Source organism: Lepidothrix coronata, unplaced genomic scaffold (assembly GCF_001604755.1).
Source record: "Lepidothrix coronata isolate B3197 unplaced genomic scaffold, Lepidothrix_coronata-1.0 Scaffold56, whole genome shotgun sequence".
Taxonomy (NCBI): Eukaryota; Metazoa; Chordata; class Aves; order Passeriformes; family Pipridae; genus Lepidothrix; species Lepidothrix coronata.
Genome location: NW_016690236.1, coordinates 3,207,469 through 3,227,039, shown reverse-complemented (window position 1 = coordinate 3,227,039; position 19,571 = coordinate 3,207,469). Strand labels below are relative to the sequence as shown.

The following is a 19,571-nucleotide window of genomic DNA, read 5'->3' as shown; positions in this document are numbered from 1 at the left end:
ATCTATAAACAAAATGTCAAGTGTTGACACTGACCATCAACAGAGATTACTATGAGTCCTTTGTTTTCCCACTGAAGTCATATTGGTTCTAATATGGTACACACAGATGGGAGTGTTGGGGTGGCTGACAGTTTAGGGTGTCTGGTTTGTGAAGTTCAAGTGAAGGGGAGATATTAACTTCAGCCCAGGTGGCAGCACCTTTGGTCTTCTTGGGACTTAAGTCTGACTAATTTTGCAGGTCAAAGTTTAGGGGCCTGTAGCATCTTTGGCACCTAGATAGTTAGATGAAGACTGTATAGATAACTTTTCTGATCTAGGGATGTGCATCTACTTGATTTTTTTACCAAAAATGTCTAAATACTTTCTTGAATTTGTCTTCTATTAATTATTGAAATGTTAATTCTTTAAGAGACAGTAGCTACACGCAGCCTCTTAGGCAACTCTGGGTAGGACGATGAAGATTAAAATAAATGTGACCACGAGCAGCTTGGGGAACTTTTGTCTCTTGCAAGGGGCCCCTTTCAGTTAGCACCTCTTCTGGGTGGGGCATTTTTACAGCTGGTGTGAGAAGGCTGTGGCTAAGAGGAGTAGGCTTTTTAAACTGCATTGGAGGGGTTTTGTTTCTAATCTTCTTCTCATCTCCATTTTTTTGCTTTGGATCTACAGAGTATGGAGAATAAAAAGATAAGCAAGAAGAAATTTTCACTTGCCTTCATAGTATTATTGTGAGTCCTTCAGCAAGAAAATCCCAGGGTAAATTTCTGATTTCAGAATGAACTTTATACTTTTGAACACTGTTTTATGTAGTGGCATAATATATGGCAAAATAAAACCTGCACTGGAGAAGGAGCCAAATATTCTTGGCTCCCAAATCAATATGTTTTGGAGCCTGACAGTTAATTTTTGGCTCCTGGGAGATTTGCCCATTCTGTGGCATATGAAGCCATGTTAGGTAAATACATTACTGATTCAGCCTAACCTTTCACACTTCATTGTCCTTTGTATTCTGTGACAAGAAGCTGGGTGCTACTGATCCACCTCACCCTGGTTTTACCTCATTCACTCATCCAGTTATGAGTTCTTCACAAAGTATTTTTATGTCTCTTGTAAAAACACCAAGCAGAGACTGTCATGCCTCAGCTTGAGGAAAAGGATGCTTTACGGACTCTGTCACAATGATGTCATTTAGCCGATACCAGTTTTAGTGGATGGAATAAACCTTTCTGTTATGAACACTAGTCATGGGAGTCAGTGTATAGTGACATATGCTTGCAAAATATACTCTTAACTCCATCCCTACCGAGTCGTGATATTGACTGTGTAATTTCCTTTTATTAAGAATGATGTTCTTAGGCACAAAAATATACTTAACACAGAAAAGAGACAAATTAAACAACTCTTAGTCTAGATGAAAACCTAGAAAGTTTGGAAAAGGGGGTATAAAGTTAAACAGATGATTTCAATCTTTTTAAAAATAAAAATAATTTTTTTAAGAAAAAAATAAGTTAATTAAAGTTTAAAGACAGCCTATAATCTGGAATAAAATTAAAAATTTTGAAAGGAATTCAAATTGATGACAAAATATTCGCAACTCAGATTTTTTTTTTTGAGCAAACTTTTCAGTTTAGAATAATTGACAATTATTTGAACTTGATGATATAATTTACGGGTCTTACACATAAATAAATAAAACATTACTATGGATCCAAAATAGTTTCATAAGACCAGGTAGTATCAATTCAAACAGCTGAAGAGGTCTAGGTTTCAAAGTGACAGAGAGGTATTAGTTACAGGTGCAAATCTGGTGTTTTGAAAACTGTTAGTTAAAACAGAAAATTTCTGTCATGTTCATTTCTCATGTACAAACTGTCTATGTGATGAAACCCAAATTTGCCCATCATGGCTCTTCTGGGATTTGAAAGCACATTTATTTATATACTTATTTGTTTAGAAACAGCTATTTATTAAGAACCCGTGACATTTTTGCAGTTCATTAAAGAAAAGATTAACTGTAAAAACTGCAAAAATACCAGGTTCAGTTACATGAATCCAGATTACAAGGTGGTTGCACTAGAGAATAATAAAGTTAGTTCTGTCAAGCTAGTTGAAATACCAAAAGCACAGGCCCTGTGGTACCACAGTCCTAAGGAAGAGGTCGAGTTAGTTTCTGAAGAGGGAATCTGTGTTCTATAGACGTGGTTGGCAATGAAAGAAATTGTTTAGACCCAAGAAAGGAACTGTATAAAGGGAAAGAGAAGTAAAATGAGAAGACTCTTCCAAGTTTCACTGATACAGCTGTATCAGTACATAAGGTCATCAAAAGTTACTCCTAAGTATCCTTAGGAAGCGGCAGCATCTATGTGCATTTTGACGTTACTCTCCCCTCACAGTTTGCTACGACTTTTTCCGCAGGATTGTTTTCTCTGTACCAGAATGGATTGCAGGGGGTGTGAAGGTTTTTTTCAGTGTAAAGTCCATCAGGTTAGTTTAACCTCATCAACAGTTTAAATTGCCAGGTTTTGAACTGAAGAGTGTACCAATACACATTCCTTTCTGTTGATTTCCAGGAAGAAGAGTGAGGGGCAGGAACCTCTAGCTGAGGAATGGAATGGGCAGCTGGAGGTGGTAACTTTTTTAACTCCTGGGGGGCAAGTTTTGCTAGAGTTTGTCTGTCAGCAGGCTGTGTGTGCCTGCTGTCTGACACGTTTCTGGGTTTAGTAATGTCTCTAAGTGCACACATGACTTATTTTGGAATCATCTGTAATACCCTTAATAGTTGAGTTATGTTAAGTATCCGAAGAGGACTGCAACAAATACTGTAGGACAAACTTACTATGTTTCTAGCAGAACTTGGATTGAATTTACTTGTAAGCAGATTGGTTATACCTGCTTCTCTTCTGTGTACAACTTTACTGTCAGTGATTAGATGGACTGGTAAAGCAGATCAAGACTGCTTATATGATATTGTGTCTGATAGCAGGGACTGTTTGATACTGGAGTTGTTGAAGAGGCATCTATCACCATTACGAGAAGCAACTATCCACTGGGTGTATAACAAAGTGATACAGATTTAAATCTCTATATATTTTTACCAAGAACTGAGGAAGGTAGAAGACTGGATTTTCATAATTGCTTAAATAGCTGAGTTACTTTTCATGCTTTTAAATCCATGTCATATAGAGAATGTCTGTTATGTGTAGAGATACTGGTTGATTTTTAATCCTTGGCCAGTAATTCCATTCTCTGGACATACAAGTCTGTATAGTAGAACTACTTTCTAAGACAGGAGTAGTATTTTCAACAAAAATGCAAAACACCTCAAAAATGCAAAAAACCTCAGTTTAAATTCATTAAGTAGAATAAGCAGTAGAATAAGCAATCTTTTCATTATGTTAGAAATGAAACGTTTCATCATTCATCACCAGAATAACTTGATTTGTATAGAACCTGAACTGTATCAGAGCACTGATTTTAATACATACACTGGAGGAAAAAAGTACAACCGTAGCCATCCAAAGCTATAAATTTGAACTTTCTAGAGCAGTTTGAGAACTGATGGAAATAATGTGCTACACCAAAATACGGAGAGAAACTATATGTAACAAAACTTTTATAAGATAGATTTTTGTGCATTAAAGCTTTTTAAAGGAACTGTATGTTTTATAGTCTTATGAGAGAAGACAAATGGTGTCTAAATACATAGCTTTTTAGTAGAATGGGTGTCAAAAGTCAGAGTGTGACTATTAAGAAGAGAAGGCTGACATGTTTTAAGATGCTCTTCTTTTTTCCTGTTACGCCAATAAAAGCTGTCATTCCATTGCATTTTGAAACAGACCTTTGGTTTAAGTCTTTGGTTGGGTGATCAGGAGACTAACGTGAATTATGAGAACTGCAGAAATCTGAATGAAAAATAACTTTGGATATCAGTTATAACTTCACGCTGCATGGTTTGTGTAGATCCTGGATAGACATGGTATTCAGGAAGAAAAGATGTAAAAAGGAGATGTAGGCCTTTCATTTGTTTGATTACAGCGTTGTGTTTACTTCAATTGACAACACAACTCTCAGGTTTTTGTGCTGAGAATTTGGCTTTGTCATGGTGCTCAAGCAAGTCTGTAGAATTACTAAGGATAGCAGTGGGATGCAGTAAAAAAAGCAGTTCTTATGTGAGCCAAATTTGGTCTTTTCTGGACCAAAGTTTGTGTTCTCTACCTTTTCATCTTTTCATTCCTCCAAAACAGTAGCACGAAGTCTGTACTTTGTACCTCTTTGTACCTCTTCTCTTCATATTTTATGAAGAGTAGTGTTTGGGTTGTGCTAATGGGTTTGAGTTCCTGTTTAGAAAAGGACTCAGCAGCTGTTTGATGTCTTCCTATCACTCCAGCTTCTGAATGTCTTGTAGCTATCAGGTAAATATGATTTGTTGGGGTTTTTTTCTGTGCCTAAGCATAAATGCATAATATACTTAATTTATGAATGAGCACATAATTATTTTCAATGAATAATTGAAATGAATGTTAAATATTTTTTACTATTGTTTGATGGTATGTCTGCCTTTTGTCTTAACTTCAATGTTAAGGTAACATTTTGGATAATGAGGAAATACATTTTAGAATACTTTATCTGAGCCTAGATTTATTCAGTTCAAATGCTTTCAATAGAAAATAGTGGAAAAAATTGCTTAACACAGATGAAGACGGAAATGACATGAACAACATTCAGTAACTTCAGAGGAGTCAGGTAAAATTTTTAGGATTAGCATCCCATACACCTATTAAAATACAAATCAGTGGGCCACTAAGCAGGTAATTTTTCATTCTGAAATAGGCATTTCCTTTTTAGTAGCTCATGCTTCTCAGCATTTTCGAGTCCTTCATCTAAAAGTAAATATGTTTTCCAAAATTAAAGACACAGCATATGCTGTAAGGAAATAATATTTCTAAGGGTTTTACAGTCTTTAGTATTAAAAAAATGCCTTCAAAGAATAGATAGTCTATCAGTTATTGTACTTGTGTATCTTACCTTACTGAAAATTAAGCACACTGGTCTGCTAAAGCATAGAGAAAAAATTGCCAGACTAAAATAAAGAGTTTATGAATGTGGTTATGTAATTAATCATAGAAGGTAGTGCATCCTTTTTTTCTAAAAATTATTGGTTGAGGATAAATGGTGTGCTAGATTTTGGACAGTTTGAATTAGCATAAACAGGTGCCACTGCTGAATACTTTCTTTCTGCACTTGGCCACTACACAGCAAGGCGTTAAAGGGCAGGCTACTTGGTCTGAGCTCTGGAGTTTGAAATGAACTGCTTTTAAAGTTATTATAAATGGCAGTATTGCTATTTTCATTATATTCATTATGTTCTTTAGAAATGATAACTCACCAAGCTGCATTAGAAAGGAATTTTAAGACCACGAATTCCAGCATTTGAAGTTTATTAAGTGGTTTTAAAATTTAAATATTTAATTGCAAGAAATGGAGAAGCATAGCAGAGAAATTACTACGTTGTTCTTGTTTTATTTGCTGGGAATGTGCTAGTATGTCAGGTTAGGGGTATCCTTTCTATCACAGTATTACTGTGTTCTTAAACAAAAAAAATAATCCAAATATTGTTTATCTGCAGTGTAGGTTGTTGTTGCAGTCTGAAATTCGGATCCCAACAGAAAAGGCACTGCTAGGATTAAACAGGAAACCTTGGACCACAGAGGCTGGGGAAAAAACCACCATCTAAAAGACCAGACAAGATCCATTGTCCTGATCTCCCCCACCAGGATGTAGAGAGACTTTGCATGATGCTATCAGTTATCCCATTGTTTTCTCCCTCCCTGTGTAAATCCTTCTTTTGGGTAAAGCTGATCCCCCTTCCCCAATGTAACCCTGCTTACTGGAAATATCAAACCTTTTTCCCCAAAATGTAAATACTGTATCTGAGAAATGTAAATCCATTTTTCCCCTTATGTCACCCCTGTTACTGGAAATGCTAATAGATTGTGGAATCCCCTGCTTGGAATAACCTTACCTCCTCATTAGCATGTAAGCCCCCAAGACCCTTAAATAGCACTCGTGTGTTCAATAAATGATTCCAGTTTTTGCCTCTATATCTGGGATTGTGATAGCTTTATTAGACCGTTACAGGTTGTTGCTATGATAAAATACTAAATGCTAAAATATTTTGCCTGCTATCCCTTTTGTAGACCTTAAGTGAATGAACATTCAATATTTCATTTTATTTAGATTTTTTTATCTGATTTTTGTATTAAAATAAAAATTATTAGATACCTAGTTAGTTTAAATATTCTTTTCATCAGGATATCTGAGTGTTTTGTTGACAGCAATGAAGTCATCTTCAGAGTACTACCCATTTTATAAGTGAAAAATCAAGGCAGAGAAATTTCATTCCCAAAAGTCAAAACTATGTGGGAAATGTAAACATCCAGATTAAGCCATTGCTCTTTTCAAACTCTTTGATATTTTTATAATGTTGTATATTTGTTACATATTGGTGGTGCATTTCCACTTGGAAGTTTTCATTATTCTGCAGTGCTTCAAGACCCAGCTCCAGTCACTTCATGTTGCTGTGCAATAGAAAATTCTTCATGGCATCACATTGCCTGTCAGATCCTCTATTTATTTACCTATGCTTCTACTTTATGATTTCTGTTGCAGCAGCTGTAGCTTTCTGTTCCTGGCTTTTCCAGTCTGCATGGGCTTGCTCTCAGCTATTTTGTGTTCAGGTCTCAGTATTCACATTGCTGGTTCTTCCAAAATGCCGTGTGGGCGTTAACATCTGAACAGTTGCTCAGTTTTCATGACTGGGTGCCTCACAGCACAGTTTGCCAGCAAGCTGTAATGGTAATTTCTGTAGCACTTTAGTAACCTGAAATTAGAATAGACTTGGTTCTCCTGTGCAGTTGAGAGAGTTTCCAGTTAAGCTGGCGCATAAGAGTTATAGAGCTCTAAAAAAAAGGAAATATCATGAGAGTAATTTTGCCAGGTTCTGATAACTATATGTGAACTGAAATTCTCAAAACTCGGGATTTCTTTCATCTTCATGTAGTTTAGCACTGAGGAAGGAAATTTTTGAAAGGACAGAAGACGAGCCTTGATACAGGAATAACCCTCCTGGTCAATTTTCATGTTGTTCCCAAAAGCAGTTTTACAGATCTGTCAGATTATTTGAAGCATCACTTGCGAAATATTAAATGCATACACAACCTTATTTTTGAAGATTTTTATTTTTGTTGAACCTTTACAGAAAAATTCAACCTGAAGGAAACTACCTAAAACCTGAGAAGTTTATTTTCAGTGATTTACCTACTGTTGTTATAAGAAGCAGGAAACAATATTATAAGGGGAAGATGAACTCTGAACACTCCTGTTAACTCCAACTGTTATTTATAGTAATTGTTATTTGGATTTTTGCCCCTACAAAGAAAGACTATTTTGTTAGTTAACAAAACGTGGGAGAAGTCCAGATGGGAAAGCACAGGTACTAGATGGCGCAATATGAGGTCAAGAAAAAAGAGTCACGTAAAACACCGTAAGGAAGAAAAAGGCTTACCATAACATAATGGTTTTTATGGTTTTTTCTTATTCTGCATGGTAAATTTTTAAAACAGGTACTTAAAATGGCTGGGGAATTCTGTGGACTGATCAAGTTAAGCATAATAATACTAGTAAAAATATGGAAGAAGTAAGAAATTCCAATACTGAGTGTGTTACTAGGGAAAATACCATTTCTATTAATGATTGAAACGGAAATTGGCAGTGGTAGCTCAGAACATAATGCCTTTTATCCTTGTGGAAAACATGACACCTCAATTCAGTGTCAGATAACAATGTGCCAAATATAAACAAGGATTTTCATTTGGCATTTTAAGTACTCATTCCCGCTTCTAATAATGGTATGAGGAAAACAGTTTCTTTTCTATCTGGATGAGAAAATGCCTATAAATGAAATTTAGTAAAAAATTGCATATATAAACTGCTTTTTAATTGCCTTTTCTAGTTATGATTGACTTTTAAGTAGATTAATTTTTTTTCAAAGAAAAATATTGAATGCCTGTTTCTCTCAAAGTAACTACAATTCAGTTCCTGTCTGTTATAAATCTTGATATTTATTTCTGAGCACATTTCCCTTTATCATTGTCTTTTCTTTATTTATATAGGGTTTTTTTAATGTATTTGCCAGAAAACATTATAGTTTCTTACTCTAATAAATTACTCCTAGAGTTATATGATGTAGTGTCTCATTTTTTCCACTTTTCTTTCAAGAATACGAATTTGTATTATATCCTTAATATCTGCTATGCTGTTCGTTGAAGTCAGGGGGATCTGTGGATGCAGTGACATTTGGATCATACTCTTTGTTCCTGATGGACAGTTGCCAGCATTCTAAAATATTTTTTTCTGACCACCAAACAAGAGAATCCCGGATAGAATAGAGAGATTTAGGATTACTATGGGTAGAGTATTTTAAGCTATAATTCAAGACACTGTTTCTTTTATTTAAAAGGAAATATAAAAATTTAGAACAGGACCCTTTCCTGTGCTGCCAGGATTCTTTACTTTAGGATTATAGTTCACTTAGGCATCTAGTTCTGATATTCAGCTCCTCGGTTTGTATCATGTTGCAGCTCAGCAATTAACTCAGCAACTATTCACACTAATGGAACAACTTGTGCATGACTGCTGATGACTGTGAGTAATAACTTTATGGTATATAAGCAAATGAATTCTTAAAAAATCTGAGGAATCTAGATTCCCCTCTCTAAAACTGGCCAAGAAATAAAATCTGTCATGTCATAGGTTTAAAATAATATGATGCAGCACAATGAAATGTTTATCATAAATATTAGACATTTTCCATGTTGTGTATTTACCACTGCATTTTAATTAATTTAATTTTAGATGCTCCAAGCTATTATACATAAAAATAGCTAGATGTTTGATTCATATCATCTGCTCTGAATACTGTTTTTTATATAAGGCTAAAATCTATGTATACTGGATGCTTTCATTCAGCCTGAGCAAAATAATAAGAAACTGTCAAAGCCGGAAGATATTAATCTGTTTAATGTGTATTTCAAGTATTTACTGATGTGGTTCTAGTTTTATAAGAAAAAAATGTTAGTGTAACATAAAATTGTTAGTGTAACATAAAATTGAAGTATCATAAAAAAGCAACAGCTGTACTTAAGCAACAGGAGAACATATTTTAGCAAAAAACTGATTACCTGCTTTAGTACCTGAAGTTGCAGGTTTTAAAAATAATACTTTTGAAGGTGTATTTTGAAATGTATTAATAGGGTAAATAAATGAATAAGAAATGCAGAATTTGGAATGCAATAGACCTTTTAAGTGGAATAAGTACATCCAGGATCTTGGTACTTGCTATCCCACTTGAATATCACCAGGCTAGCAGTAGCGGTAGTGAACTCAATACTATGTACAGTATAAATAATCGTCATATTTTGAGCAGCAGGCATCATGACCAGCTGATATTTTCTTTCCTCGGGACCAGTTGTTCCCAGGAGTGCATGGCTGGAGCCATATGATCTTATCAACACATTTGAGAGCCTGACCCAAACACTGAGAGAGATTTTGCTGCAGCAATGACTGTCATAGAAGAAAGTCGCCCTTTTGCACAGCAGTTATCCAATGTCTACTTTACTATACTTTCACTTTTTTGTTTTAAACTTTTTGTGAAGATCAGCCTTGCTATACTTAGCCATTTCTACATTGTGAAAGGAAACCGTAAGGAAGCAGCAAGGATAGCTGCTGAATTTTACGGAGTTCCTCAAGGACAAGGTATATTTGTACTTACTATCTTATCACTACTGTTGGGGAATTCTGTTGTTACTGTGGTGTTTTTTTTCAGGTAATGACTTATCTGCTAGCCTCATTTTATATTCAGTTTGTCATATATATGTATGAGTGGGGTTTTTTCTGTAGTTCTTGCTATGTTTTGTAGAACAAAAATTATGTTGTTAGATTATTTAAGCTTTTTTATTTTATTTTTTATTTTTAGGGTAATATTAAGTTCAGAGTAAAACTGAGGTATCACGGCCAATGTCCTGTTAGGAGAGAGGCCTATACTTAAGATGGCTGTATAGAAATAAGATTGCCAAATACTTCCCAATCTAAGACTATTTTCCCAATTGCTCCTCAGGTTTCCCAACTTACCATGCGTGGTTGAAATTTTCCATGCTTGGCATATGATTGTTTTGCACCCCTTTAGTGAAACTACTCCAGATATTTCTGAGAATTATTTCATGATTAAGGTAAAATTTTCTTACAGTAATTTATTTGAGAAGATATGGTCCTTCTATATTTTGAATAAGTTAGTGTCTTGGCACATATCAGGAAGCCTAGTAACTCTTCAGCAGGGTCAGGTTTTGGGCATCTGTATGGGAACCCTTCAAATTTTTCTGGGTTGAAAGCTCTTGTGAAAATTCCTTCTTCTGTTTGCTCAAGCAGAACTTTAGCAGTGCTGGGCACTACTGTTGCCCCAAGCTCATCTGTAATGAGCCATTTTCATTCAGTTCTTCTAGTGGGTCACAGAACACTCTCTCTTCTGAATTGTGGAATCCTGGTGCATGACTGAGCCCTGGTTTTGCACAGCTTGGGATACCTGCTAGCTTGCTCATCTTTATTGCTGTTCCTTGTATTCTGGGATGACATCGAGTTTGAGTTAGGCAATGGAACAGGAAGACTTATCTTGCCTCTTCACCACCTTTACCACTCATCTCTAGGTACCATGAACATGAAGAAACAGCCCAAGTTAGATGTAAAAGAGAAGCTATAGAAATGAGCCAGAAACAGTTTCAAACCCGATGTTTTCAGTCTTTGATGTTGGGACGAAAGCTAGGCATTTTGTGGGTGTGTTAAGATTTGCNACCAGACAGAGAGGCTTAAATCCTAAAGCAGGAATTAGCTTACTTTGCAGAAGATTTACTCAATAGGGATTTATATTGTGTTTCTGCACAAGCTCTGAAAAGCAGGGGTTTTATATCTGAGTATGTTAAAAACACCAGTTGAACTATTATGCATGTGTATTTGTGTGTGTATATGTGCAGATATATGTGTGTGGGAGGGTGTGTGTGTATATGTATAAATTCACTACAGTAAGATGGGAAGAACCCAGGAAGAAATAGTTGTAGAGGATGGGGAAGGCCTCACTTGAAATCGAGATTTTTTTTGCCAGAAACTGCTGGCTAGCTCTAAGGCAGCTCATTATGGGAAGACTGACACAGAAGCTGGGTAAGGAAGGAAAAAGACTTGGGGAAAAACTAGAGGGAAAGGAATAATATGCATCATGTTGGAGAGTAAAATGGTCTCTACAATGTTACCTGTTGCTGAACCCAGGAGCCTAGTTTGTTCATTTGTCAAATGTCCAATCTATTATCCCTAAATAAATGTATTAATAAGCATTATAGTAGCTGGTTCATGGAAAAGAACTATCTATCAAAAAATCTATCACTCAGGTTACTGTTTTGGTCAGGTAGAGGTTTATATTGATTTAAAGGCTCAAAAATCCCAGAGTTTCTGGTTTTCTGCTTGGTTCATTAAAAGAAAATAGTTAATGCAACTATTTTCTGCTTAAACTCTACTTTTTAAAGTTTGACACCTGTGTGTCTTCATTTTTCACTGCCCAGCTTGCAGTATTTGATTCTGGATTTGTCACAGTTTGAAGCACATGTTCAGCTAATGTTACATAATCTGCTCTTCATCCATTTGTTGTCATTAACAGGACCAGTCCTTGCTCTTTGGGATGCAAATAAGTCTCCTCAAATTACTATTATATCTTACCTTTTCTATACTTTTGTTCTATGCTACTGTCTCAACTCACACCTTGTTGTGGGATTTGGTTTGTTGGTATTTGTGAAATACAGAGATAGCTCAGTAGAGTTTATACAATACCATGTAAAAAATATCCCGTTAAAAGTAATATCTGAAGGATGTACAGTAAGTAACGTTAAGATACAGCTTGAAATATTGCATGATAAAATTAAATACTGAATATCCTTCTAATTAGTGACCCCATTCTGTGTTTTTTCTTAAGCAGCAGAGAAACCTTGGCAAAAAAACCAAACAAACCACAACCCCACCAAAACAGAAAATTAGCCCATAATCTATCATTAGCTAATTGAAGTTTATAGTGTTTCAATAAGTAATTCAAATTAGAGGAAATGTTACTTTTCATTTTCTAGTTTTAACCTGATTATATACTCTCAAATTTCTGTTAGTGCTGGTATTTTCAGTTTGCCTGTAATAGTAAAAAATTACTTTTTGCTACTATAATGCTTGTCTAGGGCAGAGTGCTATAATTTTAAAGACAAAAAGAGCCTTTGGAAATAATGTGTTACTAGGCACAGGCATTATTTCATATTTGCTAGATTGAGCTCTTAAGTTAAAATAAGCCTTTCTTTTATGAAGCCTGTATTATGAGGGCGTTTTAGCTAATAAGCAGTAGGTTTTGGTGGAACTCCTTTCATCAAACTGATGTTATATGGGTCCTTTCAGGTTTTGAGGCCCAGGGATCACACATTTCATGCCTGATTTGCTTTGTTTTGTGGCTTGTTCTTTATTAAATACAAGGAGGCAGCTTTATGTGTGTCATCTGCCTACTGTGGTCTTGTTGCTACATATTAGTAGTGAAACAGGTCATACTTTGTTCTTTAATGTTTCAGGAATATTTTCTCTCTAGTTTCGATAGTCAACAATCTATTCTAATTGAATCTATTCTTTGGATCTCACGTGTATGTGAACAGCTGGTTAGTGCCATATTAATTAATTAAAAGTTATTATATTGCTTATGGGGCATTGAAATATAGGATACTAGATCAGTGTTCAGCATCAGCTAAGGCCAAAAAGTGCATATAAAAGCTCTGCTAATTATAAGTAACATTAATTTGTTTATGGAAATGATGTCTGAGTAAAACTTTTCTCGTGTACAGCTGAAAGGTACCTTTAGAGGTAAATTGGATGCTCCAGGATCAAATATACATGACTTATCCGGAAGATGTTTGACTCATTTGTTTTTGAAATGCTTACTAATAGTGATTTCTGCAGCGTCCTTATGCAACCAGTTGCAGTTTTTACTGTTCTCCTCACTAGACTGCTTCCTACTTCCCCCAAGACCTACCTAAATCTTTATTCCTGCAAACTAAATGCTTAAAATGTATTTGTTTTTCTCCATGTATGAGATGTAATCAATTTAAAGACTACTATCATGCATCTTCATACTTTTACCATTTTTGTCTTTTCTAGAATAAAGAAGGATTTAGCTTAGTCTGTTCTCCTAAGTCTTTTTTTTTGAAGTCCTGGAGTTACTGCAGTTGCTCTCCTTTGGAGTTGTGCCAGTTCATATACAGTTCACAGACATCTTTACTGATGTCTAATTCCTCGTGTAAAGCAGAGTGCTCCAGCTGAGATTTTATTAGCATAACCAGGGGAACTATTAGTTGTATAGAAGTGGAACAGTTTTGTCACGTGTCATGTATATGATACCCTATGTAATACCTCCTGGAATGATGCTGGCCCCTCTTCAGTAAAGTATTATGGGTAGAATCTGTAGCCTATAAACCATATGTTACAACAGCGTCGCTGTACTGTGCATTTGCTTTTTCCTCTCTAAGAATAATACTTTGTACTGGTCTTCAGCTAACTTCATGCTCTCTTGGTATCAGACAATTTCTCCATTTTACATGTCTGTTTTGAATTGTTTCCCTCTGAGCAGTTGCAGCATTTACAGTTTAGTGTCATCTACTGATTGGATAAAAATAAATACAGTATTCTGGAATTCACAATAATAAAAGCCTGAATAGCACCAAATGCAGGACAGAACTGTGCAGTCTTTTACATTTGCTTAAAATAAATTAAAGACCCATGTCCAATAAGCTATCTTTTTTTTTTTTTTCAGTGAAGTCAGTGGTATTACTACCATAAAAGAATTAAATGAAAAAGGGATCCATTCTATTCTAAAGGTCCCTTTCGCAGGGTTATTTTTAACTTTGGCACTAATTTTGTAAACACTCATATACACTTGCCCCATTGATTTGAAAGGGACTGATTAGTTGTTTAGAGCCAAATGCTTTGCAATCAAGGACTAGAGCTGTGTTGTAAATAGGTTATGGTGCCTAGTGTTTCTTTTTTTTATTGTGTTGAACTGAACATTTATATATTCATTGTACTAAAAATTTTGCAAAAGTAAACATTTTATTAATTACTTTCTTAGTGGAAAAAATCATAGCAGATGTATGTTAGTTCCATTTTAAAATTCTGTGCCCTACAAACATATACAAAAATAAACTAACTTGCAAATTAACTTTTGGGTATATTTAGCTCCTCAGCAGGCTATCTGCCATGATACTGATCTGCACAGTAGCATTTCTTCTCTCACAGTATTTCCAGACCTGTGAAGAGTTAATAACTCAGCCTTTTGTACAGCTGTTGCTGGATACAAACTGGAGGATCAAAAGTGACTTTTAGACTCTTCCTACTGTACCAACTAACTGGTCGTATACTGAAAGTGCTCTGTATATATGAGCACTGGGTTGGAGCTTCAGATGAGTTTTATAGTTCAGTTGATTTAGGATGAGGTAGTAGTGCTATGGTATGAAATGATTTCAAAGTGTGTGTATCAAATCTAAAGAACTAATTCATTGTCAGGTGTTTTGAGTCTGTAAGATATAAACTCTGCTGACAAATACTGGTAAGATCTTGGTTTGTATGGAAGAGTCCATACTTTGTTACTACAGATAACTTTATAAAATGAGACATAGTTCCCATTCATAGACTTTCTTATAAGGCAAAAAGTGTCTCTTTTATCAAAATTAAACCTGTTAGTCAGTAACTGTCAAAATGTGTTTAGCTAGAAGCAGAAGGTGATAAAGAGGAACCTTTTTTTGAAAAAAATCATTTTACAGAGGTTAATATAGCTTAAAGAACAAAAAACTTGTCATGTACATGTACAGATACCTGGGGTCTGCACAAGCTAAGTAGTTCTGACAATGTATAATTTTTCTTTAATATCCTATTTTTAATTATATCAGCTCTCCACAATAAATTTCATAGAATTTCACTTTATGCATAACTATATCATTTTAAAGTCATTTTTGAAAGTTATCTGAAAGCAGAAATTGTGTTTATAGTATTTGAGTATAGCTTCTCAAAATATATGATACTGTTTTTGCAGAACTGGAAGCTTAATATGCCCTGATATCTTCCAGGCTTAAAAAAAGTCTACTCTTGAATGAACATAGCAAGTTCTAAGCTACCCATCTTTGTTATATCTGCCTTGGCCAGGCATGGTAGGAAAGCTCAGTACACTAGTTATTCCTAGTTATGCTAAATTAAGACATCCACAGGGTTGTGGTATTTCAGAACTGAGTCCCCATCTTCTTTCAGGATCATGAGACTGCTAAATACTATAGAGCCTTCTGTTTTCTTCTCTTGTACACTGAGCGCTTCTTGGATGGACACAAGAAACTGGTCCATTAAATACAGCTCATTAATAGGAAACAATGCTGTGTTTCACTGTTAGAGCTCCACTATTTGGAAAGCTTGATTATGTTTTGAACTGTAGTGAATGATTAGAGCAATTTTTGTGTTTATTTTACTCTAACAAGTTGCAATTGATAATGTCACTCAGCAACAGTTGTTAGGTAGGGAAGATAGGCATGAGGCATTTTCTCAACTTGCATTCCACAGAGATCACAGTTCTATTAATAAAAGCCATATAAGACCTCTACTAGCTTCCTGGATACAATAGAGATTCATTTAGCAATGATAGGAATATTGTATGGCATACCTATTCACCATACCACTTGGTGTAAGGCACCACATTTAGCATTTGTTTTTCATATACAGCACGTAAGCTAATGGTGTAAAAATGCTTAAGGTAGCGTGAATGTTCTTTTTTAAAGTTTCTTTTTTAAAGTTTAGATGGAAGGGGTTTTTTTGATGGAGCTCATCATCTTCTCTTGTATGCTAAATAACTTTGCCCAGTATGACAAATGACTGCCAAAGACGAGTCATACTTCAAAATAAATCTAGTAAGACACTTGCTTAGAGTGAAGCAAATGACACCACATATCAGCAAAATACCAGAACCATTCTTTTCTGAAGAACATAATCTACCTTAAAGAGATTTCACTGAGAGTTATATGATGCAACTAGACTGGCATGGCCAGAACTGTGATATATTTGCAGCAACAAAAAACAAGCACATCTGTTGGCAAGCACTTTACACTTACATTCAAATTTTACATTTTTTACATCTCTCACCTTAAAGAAGATTTCTGAGGCTACAGAAAACTTTTAGTGAATATATATGCCTGTTTGCATGCGTGCCTCCCTGAAAGAAATGGATAACCTGTCATGTGGGTTCCTTTGTGGGTTTTTTTACTCTTGTATGTTTGTCAGGATCTACTCAAGGTCCATGAGCTGTATTGTATGGTCAGTTTCATTCAGGTGTGACTCCTTAAAATGTCATTTTTCTGAAGATGGACCTTATCTTGTCACCAACCTAGGTTCTGTGGGCTTGCTTGATGTGTACACTCAACTCATATGGAAATCCCCTTCATCAATTGATTTCTTTATTTTTCTGGATGAAATGAATAATAAGCTCATTAATTCAAATAAGTACAAAATGAAACATTATGAACTCTGATGTAGCTTAAAACCTGGGGTTTTAAAGGTGAATAGCAATAAGACAAAGGTAATCCTGGAGCAATCTGTCTGCAAGGCTCTAAAAAATTACCGGCGTTAAAGAAAAGCTGTAGAAAACTGCAGTACAAGACATACCATCTGCAGTGGTCTTTTTTGCAGTGGTGGAGCATAAGGCAATAGGAGAAGACCAAAATAGCATAACTCCCTGAAGGTGATGTTCCTTCAACCAGAGGCTTCTTATGGCCAGGGTTCTGCTATTCACATTCCTCTCTTGTAGGGGATGTTCTCAAACATTTGCAATGCAGACAAGAAGTGAGTGAACTTCTGCCAGGGTTAGATGATAATGGCTTGGGGGGAATTGCATTGCATGCCTAAGTACTGAGCTCTGTTAGTGACTGCAGCAATGCTGGCTGGGTGGTCATAAATCCATTGTGGCATGCTGCATCTGTTGCACTAGTGGATGTTACTCTTTGCCATGTCTAGAGTCTTTCTGGCAATAACTATGGTCTCTGTGGCTGTTGGTTCACTGTAATTACCTGAAAATTCACTCTGGAATGCCCTGTACTGCTCCCATGATCACTACTGGTTTCATGCTGTGTCTTTCTCTGTCAATATCTGAAGCTTGGGCCTGCTTGGTGACTGATTTGCCTGGGTTCATCCACATGATTGCTGTGATTTGGTTTAGTTTACATATTAGCAAATATACTATCTTACCCCCTGCCTGTCTGCGTGAAGAGTCTGGCAGGTACACATTGCGAATCCACAAGCCAATAAATGTATCATTGTTCTGTATTTGAATTCTGGGAGGCCTCAGGTAAAGCCTTTATAATATCAAAAGTTTAAATCTTTTTTTCAGTCTTCAGTTATGATTTCCAGCATTCAAGGATATGAGGTGTAAAAACTGTAAAAATCTCATGGGAAGAGGTAGGAAAATTACTAGCCATCCATGCTTGTTGCTACCTTAATAATAATAATTTAGATTTCCAGCTAAGAGACAGTGATGATATTGTATTAAGAGTATGTAGTAGACTATTTTAGTGCTTATAGTGGCATAAAGAAATGTCGTTTTATGCATAAGCAACTAATGACCATTAAAGTATTATCTATATATCTGTTATGATATAGCTATGCTGTATTTGTCAAGATGTGGAGAACACAGGACTGGTTGGTGACACCAGAATAATGCCTAAGCTTCTGGTTGACTGCTAATGACATACCAACACTGTACTTACCATGAAATATGGCTTGATGCAAGAATCTGTTTAAAAAAAAAAAAAAAAGAGGTTGTTCCAGTCGTTTCCCTGTTCTGCTGTTAGAACTTTATCACTGTACTTTTATGGTGCATTTAAGTTCTTTGGCATTGAACCAGCACTGCAGAGTGTAACAGTGGCGAGTTGTGGCCTTGTAGGATGCTGTTTTTGTCAGTAACCATAGTTCTGTAATTCTTTCTAAAAAATGTTTCATCTTGGCTTCTCCTACAGGGAGGAATGTCCAAGCTCTCTTCTGGTTCATTTCTGGCAATGTCAAATGGCAGGCCACTCTTGGGGTGCTGGCACTGCACCGCAGGGAGCCTGTCTGTCATTTCCTCTTCATGGTCGTAGTCTGTGGATCACATCAGCAGGAAGAGTCACTTTCTAGTCCTGTTCCAGAATTTAATGTGGCACGTTCCATGCAGTCACTGTGACCCCATAATAATCCTAGTCATAAAAATAGAGTGAACCTGAAAGTACAGAACAGTTTGGGAAGCAAGGTGGCTCATCACTTGGCTAGCTTGAGAGAGTTGCACATAAAATGCTGATTTGTGACATTTGAAAATAGTGCATTTCTGTCCAATTTTTTGTAAGATAGATTGGACTATCTATCTATAGGATAGATATTATCTATAACTCTATAGGAGTTTGGACTATATTGCATTGGGCTACATCACGTGTTGAAAGGTGTGGGAGGTTTTGGGTATTATTGGTTTTATTAACACATTTTTTGTGTGTTACCACAATTGCATCTTTATAGTCTTGAAAATAGAATGAGCTGCCTGCTGAAAGAGAGGAACAAAAATTTCTTTCCACTTTCATTCCCACCTGTTAATAACTGCTGCCCCTTTAAACTCAAAGCTATTTGCTGACATGGAAATGTTGAAACTGTACTGATGTTTCTTTTCATAAAAATCTGGATAAAAAAGATTTTGAAGGTTTTCTTTAACAGTTCTTCCCCTGCGTTGTAAAAGTCGAACAGAACTAACTGTTAGTGAAATGTAACATAGTGGCTTATTTAAAGCCTGTATGCTAAATTTGGTTATAAATCCAAACTCATCAGTAAAATCCTCCAGTTTCCTTACTCATAGACTGTAGTGTCTGCCCCTTCCCCTGGCTACTTTTTTGCAGGTAGCTGCATTGCTTCCATGAGTAACTGTAATCTAAATACTGTCCCTAATTGGTTGTTTGCCAACTCAGGTAAAATAATGGTCAACTGTATTTTTTACATGCTTGGACATCTACTTAGACTTCTGTTATAGGTTTTCTGGCAGATTTTGAAAGTGTTTGAATGTCTTCTATAGAGAAAAATCTAAAGAACAGAATCTGAGGACTAGGCCCAGGTAGTTTCAACAGTTGATAGTTTTATTACCTTATGAAGTTGAGGGATACTGATTTTTATTTTGTAGCTAATGTAGTCCAGTGCATGGATGGTTGACTTGAGGAAGATCACATAGTAATTTGATGTCAGAAGTGAAATTGCAAACTCTGCAGTCTTACTGCATAGGTTTAACTGTATGTTAATCCACTCTTTATATTAATATCTCAAGTATATTTTTAATACAATTCCAGTTGATTTCTGATGCTGTTATAGCTTTCACTTTCTTTTTTTTTTTTTCTAACTTGTATTTATGAACTGTTTTAATA

The 19,571-nt window shown here is 35.7% G+C and overlaps 1 protein-coding gene across 5 annotated transcripts in view; it reads left to right on the top strand.

The window, feature by feature from the left end:
• Nucleotides 1–19,571, top strand: part of ASB5 (ankyrin repeat and SOCS box containing 5) — a 40,391-nt gene that overhangs the window by 3,328 nt on the left and 17,492 nt on the right. Inside the window, exon 1 of one of the 5 annotated variants that reach the window (XM_017816538.1) lies at nt 2,589–2,622. The exons of 1 other annotated variant lie outside the window; for it this stretch is intronic. In XM_017816538.1, coding sequence (XP_017672027.1) covers nt 2,604–2,622 — 19 coding nt within the window. In that variant the 5' untranslated portion in view covers nt 2,589–2,603. Of the gene's footprint in view, nt 1–2,588; nt 2,623–9,559; nt 9,811–19,571 lie in introns of those variants that run through there. 3 more of the 5 variants (XM_017816533.1, XM_017816532.1, XM_017816536.1) reach the window with 3 other exon arrangements.